The sequence below is a fragment of the Asterias amurensis genome, chromosome 8, assembly GCF_032118995.1.
Source record: "Asterias amurensis chromosome 8, ASM3211899v1".
Taxonomy (NCBI): Eukaryota; Metazoa; Echinodermata; class Asteroidea; order Forcipulatida; family Asteriidae; genus Asterias; species Asterias amurensis.
The window spans coordinates 19681525-19695995 of record NC_092655.1 but is presented as its reverse complement, the minus strand read 5'-3'; the positions used below and the strand labels follow the sequence as shown (position 1 = coordinate 19695995).

At 40.2% G+C, this 14471-nt stretch overlaps 2 protein-coding genes across 2 annotated transcripts in view; one reads left to right on the top strand and one right to left on the bottom strand.

The window, feature by feature from the left end:
* The window catches only part of LOC139940321 (uncharacterized), a 39609-nt gene extending 34588 nt beyond the window's left edge, over nt 1-5021 (bottom strand). Inside the window, exons 1-2 of the mRNA XM_071936524.1 lie at nt 4943-5021; nt 2652-2791 (exon numbers count right to left, since the gene is read on the bottom strand). Of these exons, the coding sequence (XP_071792625.1) occupies nt 2652-2737 (86 nt within the window). The 5' untranslated portion in view covers nt 2738-2791; nt 4943-5021. The remainder of the gene's footprint in view (nt 1-2651; nt 2792-4942) is intronic.
* A 5544-nt stretch (nt 5022-10565) lies between these two features.
* Nucleotides 10566-14226, top strand: LOC139940278 (5-hydroxytryptamine receptor 4-like). Its single transcript, XM_071936474.1, has 2 exons — nt 10566-10816; nt 13284-14226. Exons 1-2 carry the CDS (start codon nt 10566-10568, stop codon nt 14095-14097), a joined length of 1065 nt encoding a protein of 354 aa, XP_071792575.1. The 3' UTR covers nt 14098-14226.
* Nucleotides 14227-14471: the final 245 nt, after the last annotated feature.

The following is a 14471-nucleotide window of genomic DNA, read 5'->3' as shown; positions in this document are numbered from 1 at the left end:
CTCAGCCAAGATTGCTTGATTGGGCCGAGATAGCTTTAATTTATAATATCTCATTAAAGCCATTGGACACTTTCGTAACAGAGAGAAGAGAAAAAAGTTCTCAGATTTACAAATAACCTACAGGGTTTACAGAAGGTAGTGGTGAAAGACTTCTCTTGAAATATTATTCCATGAAATGCTTTACTTTTTGAGAAAACATTAAAACAATTATCAATTTTTGATATCGAGAATTACGGGTTTACTTTAAAGCCATTGGACCCTTTCGGTACAGAAAAAAAAAAAAAAAGTTCACAGATTTACAAATAATTTACAGGGTTTACAGAAGGTAATGGTGAAAGACTTCTCTTGAAATATTAGTCCATGAAATGCTTTACTTTTTGAGAAAACGGTAAAACAATATGAATTCTCGTTAACGAGAATTACGGATTTGTTATAAACACATGTTCATGACACGGCGAAACGCGCGAAAACAGGAGTGGGTTTTCCCGTTATTTTCTCCCGACTCCGATGTCCGATTGAGCCTAAATTTTCACAGGTTTGTTATTTTATATGTAAGTTGTGATACACGAAGTGTTGGACTTGGACAATACTGTTTACCGAAAGTGTATAATGGCTTTAAACATGTGTCATGACACAGCGAAACGTGTGTAAACAAGGGTGGGTTTTCCCGTTATTTTCTCCAGACTCCGATGACCGATTGGGCCTAAATTTTCACAGGTTTGTTATTTTATATACAAGTTGTGATACACGAAGTGTGGGCCTTGGACAATACTGTTTACCGAAAGTGTCCAATGGCTTTAAGAATTAATTGGAGCATGATAGAACTCATTGTAACTGGTAACCAGAGCAACGCGGTCACAACACACGCACGATAATGATTTCAAACAACTAATTGGCACTAAAAGCTATTCAGGCAAATTATTAATAAAGATGATGCGCAAGTCTGATGTCTACGCATCAGTCAACTCATTGTTCATGTGACACGTTCATGAAACTGCAGCGCCCATGTTTTGCATACGTTAATAATGGATGTGAGACTCAATAAATGTTTGTTATAAAAATGGAAACTGTTTTGCAGATGTTACTCTTTTTTTTTTACTCTGTAATAAAAAGACATTTCCCACATTGCTTCTAATTGGTACAGTAAGTCATTTGTAAGAAAAATAAACACAGGTTAAAACATTAAAATTTCATGTGGGTCCGAAAACTTATGCACACAAAATGTTTTGGAATTTGTTCTGCAAAACCTATTGCCAACAGTGCCTTTTGCCCTTTGATTATGATACAAAAACTGATCTGTCTGTCTCCGTATCCTTGCGAAACCTCTCAAATGTTGCGATCAAGTCGGTTTTTTTTACAATTCAGTTCAATTCAATACAATTTATTACAAACATCACGTTAAAAACATGAAAAATGCCCTCCAGTGTGCATCAACAATTGAAATGATTACACCTGTACATTTATATTGATAGGGCTAGGTGAAATCTGGGGGTGACCTGGGCCCAATTTTATAGTGCTGCTAAGCACAAAAATTTACTTAGCATGAAATTCCTCCCTTGATAAAAACAGAAATGCCTTGAACCCAATTTCCACGTGATTTTCAGGACAAGCAAACAACAGCTGAATACCAGTAAGAAAGCAACATGCACAAATGGAAATTTAGTTGGTAATCCTGTTTTTATCAAGGAAGAAATTTTATGCTTAGCAAATTGTCGTGTTTAGCAACTTGTGACCATGGGTCAACACGTCACAGAGGAAACTAGTCCAATGAACTAGCCAAAAACCTTATTGTACGTGTAGGTTCAGGTACTTGGATACATGGGGCATCATGGGGCATTAGGACAATGAAATGGACCATGTAGGCAAGGGCACTTTGTTATGCGATACATTTGTACCTGTATGTATCTGAACCAGGGATCTCCCCATGCCCAAGCGAGCGTAACAGGCATGGATCGCATGCCGATACGCACAGCACAACAATACTATTTTAAAGCCAGTGGACACTATTGGTAATTGTCAAAGACCAGTCTTCTTACTTGCTGTATCTCAACATATTGCATAAAACAACAAACCTGTGAAAATTTGAGCTTGATTGGTCGTCGGAGTTGCGAGATAACTATGAAAGAAAAAAATCACCCTTGTCACACGAAGTTGTGTGCTTTCAGATGCTTGATTTCCAGACCTCAAATTCTAAACTTGAGGTCTCTAAATCAAATTCGTGGAAAATTACTTTTCTTGATAACTACTCCACTTCAGAGGGAGCTGTTTCTCACAATGTTTTGTACCACCAACCTCTCCCAATTACTCGTTACAAAGTAATGTTTTATGCTAATAATTATTTTGAGTAATTACCAATAGTGTCCACTGCCTTTAAAAACAAAAAGATTTTATTAGCAACATCACTAAAATCATCAAGATAAAACCATAATGCTCTAGATGCACAGTAGGGCTTTTCAAACCAGAATAAATGCCGAGTAGACAACATTCCAAAGACCTCAGTTCAATTCAGCGTCCTTTGGCCAAACTTTACAAATTTGAGTCAGGAATTACCCCCCCCCCCCCCTTTCTGAAAAATCTTGGGGAGAACCCTGCAATCCCTTTTTTTCCAGAGAAATCAGATGAGTTAAAAAAAAAAAATCATATTAGATCACCTTTCGCTTCCAGTTCCATCGCTGAGGTGAGCCTCTTTTCCGGGCCATTTAGGCATCAATCCCAAAGCGGACTTGTTGGAAGTCATTTTGAATCAAAGACCACATCAGCGCTAGCCAGATATGATGCCGATGGCTTGCAACTAAAAACGTAATAAAGTGGAAGTTTACTAAAGATTTGAAAAAGGTGCCATTTCACCCGAAACACTGTGTACTTACAGAGCTTTTGTACACACTTGAAGTGGATGTTGTTGTGTTGGGTCATGGTGCTGTGTGACATCTTAAAACCGCAGATAAAGTGATTGGGTTTAACTTTGAGATGTCATAACGACTGCCTCCAGCCCCCCTTTTCAAAAGATTTAAACAGTTTGGGTCTAACTTTAGTACACTGTTTGTGTGTTGTTTATGTCAAAAGAACAAGGTTGTTCTTTTGACATAAACAACCAATGGTGTCTACATTGTTTGATCACCGGCCTCACAGGAAAGTGTATCTCGCCAAACTGATGCATAACAATTGTATACTGAAAAGCCTTGGGATGTTGATTAATTTGCTAAAATGGTGTATGTCACAGAGATACACCATTTTACCATATTTTTAGTTTGTAAAATAAGTGTAAGTGTGACATACATCTTTTTTGTGAATTAAAGTCACAAACTTTGAGTTGTACAGGTCAACATACAGTTTGTATCTTCTGAACCACTCATCGGTTGACGATAAGATTTTCAGAATCGGAAAGAGCGCCCTAACTTTACTGGAAATGACTTTATCTCCAAATTTCAAAAAAATGACTTACATCGTTTTACCAAAACAAGGCCGCACTGAAGCATGACACACATCATCTCAAACAACAAGAAGTTTGATTTTACAGACTGTACTACACAGTGTACTATACTACCTTGAAGATTTCATTTAAGAGTATAAAAAAGTAGTACAACTAAATAGCACAAGTCTGTGCATATGTAGAGCAACGGTCTGTGTCATGCTTCACACAGACATCTTGTCGAGTGACTTTCTCATTCGCAATTAATAAGGAAACCCGTAATCCTGAAATTTTTTTTAAAATCGGCCAGGAGTAAAGTACTACCTCACATTGGGTGCGTTCGTTTAGCTTCCCTGGGTTGACCCCGGTCTGCCCTGGTGCGTTCAAATAGCTTTGACGGGACTCACCTGGGTCAGCCCCCAGTGCCCTGCTTGTGAAGTGGGTCACTTGGGGGTGACCCGAGGTGCATGCAGCCACCACGAGAGGGCGAGTGTGATCCTTTGATTAGCTCTTGTCTGGGGCTCACCTGAGTGAGCACCGCGGGTCAACCCAGGGAAGCTAAACGAACGTACCCCTTGATTCGACAACAATTACATTGCTTTGCCATCTGCAACTCAACACTAAAACTTCCAAGTTCCACTTTTGACGCACCAGTTCCAACTTCCAGTGGCGTGTGTGTGAAATGGTTAAGTTCTCTATAATATTATTTACACTGCCATATCCCATGTATTGTAGCAACTCATGTTCAAAATAAATAAATCTGCCCCTTTTGTTTGGTCTAGGAACGAAATGGCCTTAGTATATTAGTTAAGATTAAGTAAGAGCAATAACAGAAGTGATAATAATGAGTTTATGCATATTTTTTTAGAGTACTTTATTGTTATTCCTTATGTCATGTAAAAAAATTATTTTGACTGCAGCCAGTTTCACGAAACTTAACCACTACCCTCCACTTCCGTCAAGTTTATGGCGCAGTCACGCCATTTGTGCTATTTGCGCCATACACGTTGCACAAGTGGACTTTTGCAGTTGCAAAAAGTTTTGTGAAATCGGCTGCTGGCTTGGTAAAGTTTCGGTTTCTGACTGCTACTTTTTCATTGAAATGAATGAAACGTTCATTTACATAAATTTTATTTATAAAATAAAATAGTTCTTAGTTAGTAAGTACAGATAAGAGATAGGCTTTTTACTCAAATAAGATTCATTGCTTTTGATAACAATGATCAGTGAACGGTGGCAGTTGGGACGGCGGACATTTACTTCCCAAGCAAAGGTCCTCGACCGCATGATCATGACCCGAAAGATCGTGAAAAGGGTTGACCCTCGACGAGCCCGACGAGTCACATTAAAAAAAAAAAGTTTATAAACTAAAGTAAACATACCAAAATACCTACAACTCTCAAATTAATTAAGGCTACTCATTTGGGCAGGACACTAGGACACTAAATGTTCACATTAGCTTGAGCTAAGGAAACTTAGGACACTATCTTTAGGAACAAACCAAAAATACGGACTGAAATTATTGCAACTTACCTGCCAAAAAGTCGATGACACTTCGCACACTGACGACACACACGCTGTGACCTCGATTCGAGTGTGAACCTTAACACATGTAGTCTGGTACCGACTGTGGAGTCAGAACTTTCCTTATATAAGGGCTCGGCATCAGACCAAAATGGCAACAACCAAAACTTTCTATGTCAAGTGAGGGCGCTAGTCATACAGCACTCTCCGCTGATTTGCCCCGTTTTCTTCGGAAGGCACTACTAAACTCCACAGCGGTTCGGCCCATCGGAGAATGTCCGAGCGAGAATGACCTTATGACGTCATTTTGCATATGCTTGCATCTTTTATACATGAAATCATTAACAACCAGGTCCTAGTGGTTAGTCCACTCTTATGTAACAACTCCCTAAACCTGCTGCTACAAAATGTACTTGAATAAAGAGGTCTGAAGCAGTACTTGCATCTTTTAAACATGAAAATATAAACAACAGGTCCCAGTGGTTAGTCCACTCTCATGTAACAACTCCCCAAACCTGCTGCTACAAATGTACTTGAATAAAGAGGTCTGAAGCAGTACTTGCATCTTTTAGACATGAAATCATTAACAACCAGGTCCTAGTGGTTAGTCCACTCTTATGTAACAACTCCCCAAACCTGCTGCGTGGGGGACCGTCGCGAACCGTGCCGGAATGTTCCGAGAGCACACGAAAAGTTCCGAACCGCTGTAGAGGTTAGTTTTTAGTGCCTTCCGTTTTGTTCATCATGAGCAGGGAAACTTCAATTTGACCATCCTTGCACTCAACATTTCGATTAATCGTGTATATTAGCACTAACTTAAGGCTCTTCTATATTTGACTGGCACCATTATTGTTTATAAAATACGAAAATAGTGGACTTTCAAATCCATGAAGAAATATTTACTTGATCGCCGACTTTTTGGGGTTTAGGAGGGGGCTCCCCCCTCCCAACGCACGACTCGGCGGTGCGAATTCACATTTTTAAGGTTTCCCCGGGGGTGCTGCATTGACTGCATAACCCACATTTCAGACCTATTGCACTGAAAAATTAATGTTCAAATGTCCCGAAAGAAGTAACAATAAATACTAAAAGTTGCTGGTACAACCATCACGGTACAATTTTGAGGGGATCAGTGTTGGGCTCTCAAAAGAGCCGGTGTACTCTCAACGTTTCGAACAGTATCCTGCTCGTCTTCAGGAGAATACATTAATTTGTGTTTCTGTTGCATGGAATTGCCATTTTTTTCCCTTGTTTTTTTAAATGCCCCTATTGAAAAGCAGTAGCCTACGACAGTGGAACTGTTGGTGAGCAGAAACAAATGACCCCATCGGTCTCATTAGTCTGGTCTCATCGAGCGAAGCTAAAAAAATAAATAAAAAATAAATAAAAAAAAGTGCAAAGTGCCATAATTTTCAGCCGAAGAGAGTTCTTGAACATTCTGTATACTTCCAACCCTGTTCTAAAGAACAATATGAGAGTTTTGTCGTTACTTTTATTTTCACTGACATAATTTCAAAATTATTGAAGTATTTTATTTTAGGCCTACACAAATCCTCAAGTATATTGGGTTCTACCTGCTGCACCGACCCAAGTTTTCGGCTGGATAAAATGAAAAAAACGACAATATTATTTTAAACAATTTTGTTTGTGACATTAACACCCCAATAACAATCATCACTAAATAACTAAACTTGCTAACAACCTAACACTAACTGTACTAACTAAATCAATTGATCGATACATCATAAATAAATAAATCGTTATGTTAAACAATCATCAACAATCAATATTTAATGGATAGAATAGCAATAGACTGTAAACAATAAAATGATATAAAGATAATTACTAATATAATATAACAAATAAACAGTAATACTTTTATTTAGCTCCCAAAATCCGCATAATAAGACGGCTCAACGCTTTACGAAAAAAATAATAATAAATAAACAGGAAAAAAGTTAGGTATTTATTTGTATGTTATTTTTAGGGGGAGCGGGGGTATTTTTTGTGAAATTGTGGTTATTAAAAAGGGATTTCTGACTTGCATTCAACTAATCATGAGTCACCAGCACTTGGTTGAAAACATCGCATAAAATAATATGTCGGCCTTTTTTTCCGGAAGCAACATTGATCTACTGGAGCGTGACGTCACCATGATTGAACCTCAAACACTTTGATCACACTTCCCTCCTGTGTGAATAGACAGTTTAAGTGCCTCGCATAAGGCTTACACTTGACCTGTACGATTACGAATGGTTATACCATGCGGAAATAAACTTTCTAATAAAAATGAAGGTGATATAAAGGCCAAATCAGCTACACTCCAGTTTGCGATCATTTTAGAACCAGGGGGGCAGGCGATAACAGGTGAGTTGTGAGTGGCATCATTAAAACAAAAAGCGTAGACTTATACATTATCTATTATAAATGTAAACACTATTGGTAATTACTAAAAATAATTATTAGCATAAAACCTTTCTTGGTGACGAGTAATGGGAGAGGTTGATGGGTATAAAACGTTGTGAGAAACGGCTCCCTCTGAAGTGCCAGTTTCGAGAAAGAAGTAATTTTCCACGAATTTGATTTCGAGACCTCAGATTTAGAACTTGAGGTCTCGAAATCAACCATCTAAACGCACACAACTACGTGTGACAAGGGTGTTTTTTTTTTTTTCATTCATATCTCGCAAGTTCGATGACCGATTGAGCTCAAATTTTCACAGGTTTGTTATTTTATCCATATGTTGGGATACACCAACTGTGAAGGCTATTCTTTGACAATTACCAATAGTGTCCACTGCCTTTAAAGGAACACGTTGCCTTAGATCGACGAGTTGGTCTATAAAAAGCACTTGTAACCGTTTTTTTTATAAAACGCATACGGTTGGAAAGATGTTTTAAAAGTATAATACAATGATCCACACAATTTGCCTCGAAATTGCGTGTTTTCCTTTTACTGTGCGAACTAACACGGTCGGCCATTAATATGAGAGTCAAAAATTGACTCCCATAATGGGCCGACAGTGTTAGTCGACGAGGTAAAAGGAAAACCACGCGATTTCGAGTGATACTTGTGTGGATAATTATATTCTACTTTTAAAATATCTTTCTAATCATATGCATTTTATAACAAAAGGTTGACAACGCCTTTCAAAGACCAACTCGACCGATACAAGGAACGTGTTCCTTAAGTTGTCATCATGTCATTGAATATAAAACAGGTTATTTCAAGTTCAACCAAAATGACCGGAATAAAAGTAAAAATCCTGTTGATAGCAGCTATTGTTATGTTTATATACAAATTTCAGGTCCGAGTTTTTAATGACTTTTTGCGATCATAATAATTACCCGGAATTGAGAACCTACTTACATGCTCAGTCATACCGACTTATTGTATTTACAAATCGTTTATCTTTGTTATTAGCTCCATCCACGAAGAAAGAAAATTACCCGGGGAATTGTTATTTAAATTGAGAAGTTGGAACAAAACTACGGTCAATAAATTCAATTCACTGGTCATTAGTGATGGAGGAAATTGAATAAGCAACGGAGTTGTTGGCAATCATGTTGTCATTGACTAATAAACGTGTAATGACAGTGACGTGTGTGTGTGTCCCCCCCCCCGCCCGCCCCCCCCCCCCCCTTGATTGATATCCCCAAATTTAAATATAGTGTCTTGTTGATGTTGCAAACGTAAAATGTTACCGGCTACACCGATCCACCAATCCACGCAAACAGTCATGTATTGTTTTTACACCCACGTTCTAGGTTTAAAAAAATCTAATGGAGCACTGGAAGCGAACTTTTCATAACCCTCTGGTGGTATTAACAGTGCCAACTTCATAAAGCTGTTTAGCCGAAAATACTGCTTAACAAATTGCTAAGCACATAAGGAGTGGGGCACCAGTCGCAACATAGCCTTGCTCAAGGCAGTCGCATTATTCGCTCCGAAAAGACGCAGCTGTAAACCCACCCGCCGTATACCCTGTGCGATCACACCGAATGACCACCCGTATACACACTGTCACATCGCACGAATACTGTTCACACAAGTCATCGCACTCGTACACCATTAACCGCATGCGGAGGCCGTCAGGCCGACAGCCTTGTCGGATCTGTATCTTCCCGTTTTAATGTGTTGTATTGAAAAAAATCCAATAGTGGACGAAATTGGGGGGGGGGGGGCTCGAGGATATGCTAGTATGCAGCTCATGAATATGTATATCGTTCGTCAGACTATCAGACAACACAGGATGTGAGGCAAATGAATTATTCATTTTGACGTCCAATCACGCACTTCCCTTATCACGACCTTTGGACCCTATTATGCGTCCGTAGTGGTGGTGTGTGTGAAGGTAAACATGTCTCGTCTTTCGCGGGCATTATGGTACTGAGCTGACCGTGGGAACTCTTCGCTTATTATAGTAATGAGGTCAGTGGCTTCAACACAGATCTCAAGGCTGTCGCCTGCGCCTCAGCTCGCCTGACGCCTCCGCATGCGGATAGTGTACGGGGGGGCATCGTGTCGTGCGATGTTACGCACAGTGAATACGGGTGGGTTTACGCACAGTGAATACGGGTGGGTTTTTTATACAGCGGCGGTCTTTTTTCGGATGTGAATAATTCGACTGCCTTGAGCAAGGCTAGTCGCAACAATGACAATGTTTTGTGCTAACTAAGCAATATTTCTCCGGGTTTTGTGCGTACAGGCTATAATATAAAAGCGAGTCTGGGTCTGCAACATAGAATACCGACAAAAAATCCTTATTTTGTTGAGTTATTCGTATCAACATTAATTGTGTAATAATGATTATCTTTCATAAAAGAAACGATGTTTTAACTGTACAAATTATTGTCTCCTTTAAATTGCTGGTCTTGTAACAAGAACATTCTTGCCCGGTCAACATTTCAAACTACTGACTCTGTATATACTGTGAAATGTTTACCCTAAATTAAAGCCCCGAACGGTGCACCCCTTTGGGGCTGGGTGTCCCCTTAAAATATTACCCTATACCGTTTCTGCGCTGGTTTAGTTTTTAGTCATCTTGAAAAACATAATTCGGGATTTGAAACTGTGCATGGTGGATATACAATAACATAGTAGTTTTGCGGTAACATCATAATGATTATTTCTAAATGAGTTGGGTGGTTCCACAAATATTTGTTTTTAAAGACACAAGACACTGTCAAAGCCAGTCTTCTCACTTGCTGTATCTCAACATAACAAAATATGCATAAAGTAACAAATCTGTGGAATTTTGAGCTCAATTGGTCGTCGAAGTTGTGAGAAAACAACAATGAAAGAAAAGAAAAAACCCTCGTCGCACCACGTTGTGCGATTTCGAGACCTCAAATTCTAAATCTGAGGTCTCGAAATCAAGTTCGTGGAAAATTACTTCTTTCTCGAAAACGTCACTTGGAGGGAGCCGTTTCTCACAATGTTTTATACTATCAACCTCTCCCCATTACTCGTTACCAAGTAAGGTTTTACGCTAATAATTATTTGGAGTAATTACCAATTATGCCCACTGCCTTTAATTATTTTATTTTTAGAGAGAACTCCGGCTGAGAAGAGCATTACATAGAAGAGTTTGTCTGAAAATTCAGTATTACAGGTCCGACTAAAGAAAAACATGGACATGAATGAGAGTTTGGTCGTGGGCAGCCCCTGCACCAAACCCGATGCTGGTTCTGTCGCCCTCGCCTCCGTGTTGTCGCTACTGAGCCTGGTAACGATCACCGGGAATCTGCTCACTATCACGGCGTTCGTGACTGACGCGTCGCTCCGGAAGAAACCATCGAACCTCTTCATTTTGAGTCTGTCCTGTGCGGACTTGCTGGTCGGTTTCGTCATTCCGATTGGGGTTGGTGAGTTGATTTGCAGGTAAAATTTGACCCATTAACCCTTTTTGAAAAGTTGTTGACACGCATTGGCACTGTTTGGTTTGGTTGGAACTCTATAGACCTTTACCACGCTGTCACCATCTTGGTCATGTTCCCTGTTTCCAATAACAGTAATGAATGCTAACATTCATTGCGCATGGCATCAGATTGTTATTTCGTCCAGCCTCAGTTTGGTTACAATGAGTTGGAATGCAGTAAAATCAAGATGACACCATGATAAAGGTCTATGGCATTGCACTGTTTGGTTTGGGTTGATATAATCAGAGTGTCCAAACCTAATAGTGTTTAGTAGTGCTTCCCCCATTATAACTCAAATGGCGTAATGACATGGGCCCGATTTCATAAAGCTGTTAAGCAGGAAATACTGGTTAGTAAATTTCCTAGCTGAACGAAAACTGGAAGAGCTGAAAACAGTGTAAGCTTTAGGATTTTGGGCTGGTATCCTGGTTTTGCCATAATTAAAGCAATAGTTTTTCCGGCTGGGCTCGGCCAATATATTTTAAGGCCTAAATTTTATGGCACAAATCGTCCAGTACCCGGTAGCCCTGGCGGCCTTACACTTTCGTAATACTATATAGTGTCGTGGCCGAGCGGTTAAGAGCACCGAATTCAAACTCTGGTGTTTCTGATCAGCAGAGTGTGGGTTCGAATCCCCAGCCGTGACACTGTGTCCTTGAGCAAGACACTTAACCATTGCTTCGTCCTTCGGATGGGACGTAAAGCCGTTGGTCCCATGTGTTGTGTAACGCATGTAAAATAACCCAGTGCACTTATCGAAAAGAGAAGGGGTTCGCCCCGGTGTTCCTGGTTGTGGCTGCTTAATGCGCCGTAGCACCTTGTAAACAATAAATAATTGGGTCTCAGAATTCATCACTGCAATAACCTATCTTTCTGAAAGTTTGTATATACTCAGCGCCTTGAGTACCTTGTTTGGTAGATACGTGCGCTATATAAGACTTCGATATTATTATTATTATTATTATTATTATTATTATTATAGGGCTAAGTACCCGGAAACGTGTCACTTCAAAGCATTGTGTAACCATGCTGAGCAAAAAATGAGCTGGGTGTCAGTCACAATAGTGTAAACTTCATGACATTTTGGCTGGTATCCTGTTTCTGCTAAGATTTTTTTTTCTTTCTGTGCTCAGCAAGTATTTTGTGCTTGCAGGCTTTATGAAATTGGGCACTGTTTTATAAACCATCTATTGCATATTATTTAAAGGTAGTGGACACTATTGGTAATTATTCAAAATAATTATCAGCATGAAACTGCGATTGGTAATGAGTAATGGGGAGCTGTTGATAGTATAAAACATTGTGAGAAACGGCTCTCTCTGAAGTGACATAGTTTTCGAGACAGACGTAATTTTCCATGAATTTGATTTCGAGACCTCAAGTTTAGAATTTGAGGTCTCGAAATCAAGCATCTAAAAGCACACAACTTCGTGTGACAAGGGTGTTTTTTCTTTCATTATTATCTCGCAACTTCGACGACCAATTGAGCTCAAATTTTAACAGGTTTGTTATTGCATGCATATGATGAGATACAGCAAGTGAGAAGACTGGTCTTTGATAATTACCAATAGTGTCCACTGTCTTTAATCAAAGTCCTTACAAAACCGAGGCTGAGGGGAAAATTAATAGTCTGGTTCCGTTTGGCATAGCGAGCATTGGTCTGACCACGGGAATTGTAGGATCAGTTTCCAGTTGCTAAAAAAGGTTTGGGCATATTACCATAAAAATTGAAAAAGAAAAACCTCATTTCGAACCTACTGTTATTAAACTTGCGGCTACAACCAGTGTACATTTCTTTTGAAGTGAGTTTTGGCTCTGAAAAGAGCCGTTTGTGGTCTCGACGTTTCGAACAGTATTCTCTGTCCGGCTTCTCCTGAACACCAACAGCGTATACTACTTGAAACATCAAGACCACACCAGGGCCCAATTTCATAGAGCTGCTAAGCACAAAAATTTGCTTAGCATGAAATTTCTTCCTTGATAAAAAACGGGATTACCAACCAAAATTTCCATTTGTTGCATGTTGCTTCTTAGATGTATTCAGCTGTTGTTTGCTTGTCCTGAAAATCATGTGGAAATTTGGTTGGCATTCCTGTTTTTATCAAGGGAGAAATTTCATGCTAAGCAAATTTTTGTGCTTAGCAGCTCTATGAAATTGGGCCCGGCTATTTTCAGAGACAATATTCCTCCTAAAAGAGATGTTTGAAAAGTGGTAATTTTTTCTGCCCACACACCAAAGCTTCAAACATCACTTAAAGGGGCACTGTTGTCATGATCAAAGCAATGGTTTTGTGGCTGTGTATGGAATTATGAACTCTATAACTCAGTTACTGCATGCACCCGCGTGACCCCTTCCTCGTATCCTATCCATCTAAAGCACGCTTCTTCAACAGCAAAAATGACTACCCTTTTGTAATATTTTTACACAGTTCCTGGCGATTTGGTGAGATTGGTTGCCAGTTGGACTCCTTCACGTCCAACATTGGGATCATAGCCGGTATGGGATCGATCACCATGATAGCTTTGGACCGCTACCTTCTAATCTCACGGCAGTACCCCAGGTACTTAGCGCTCCAGTCCCGGCCCAACGTCCACCGGTCCATCGCTGCGGTCTGGGTTGTATCCGTTAGCATCGGTCTCCTCGAGATCATCATTTGGGAGGCGGTGGATTTTTCGACGGGGTATGATTTCATCGTTGAGTGCCGCTCCCCACCGAGGGACAATATTGTCATACTCTGTATTCTATTTCTCGTCGTGGTCGGCCCAGTCATTTGTGTTGCTGTGCTGAGCGTACGATTCCTCGTTCTGCTCAGACGGCGTTTGCGTAGTTTTGCGACACCACCAGCAGCGAACGGTAGCGGACAGCCGGTGGGTCCGGTCGCTCCATCGGACGGCATGGATCACCGCGAAGAGCTTGACATGTCGACGACGAGTGCCGCGGGGAACGCCCAACAGTCTTCCCCCACCAGTGAGACCAGCAAACGCAGGGCTCGATACATACGGCCAGCCATCATCATGACGACGCTGGTAATCGCTTTTTTCGCCTTCACCCTCCCCTACGTCATTTTCATCACGGTGGTCGCCCAACTGTGTCCAGAATGTGGGGACAGTAACCGCGTCCATTTTTATTTAGTCAATGTGTTTTATCTCAACTCCTGCATCAACCCGTTCATTTATGCCGCGACTCATCCAAAAATACGAAGATTTCATCTCAAACTTGTGTCATGCCTAAAGTTAAAATGACGCGTTGTATTAATAGTCCCATACAATTTCTTATTAATTTGCCGCCATCTTTGATGACAAACAATTGAAGTGTGCACGCGTGATGGCTGCGTACGACTCTCAGCCAATGATAGCTCTTCATGCGTGCACGTTTCATCATCAGCGATGGCGGCCAGTTAATGACAATTGGAGTTTTTTAATGGTTTTGTGGGAAAACGACGGCCATTTTGTTGTTTGACACAAAAATGCACTTTCGCCGGGTCAACATTTTATACATCATCTTGATTCATGATCAGCATGTCTTTACCGCACATTTTCATGTGAAAACTATGAGGGGAGCAAATAGTGTAATGCAAAAATGTTTTAAGGCATTTTTGGCAGTGTGGAGCTTAGAC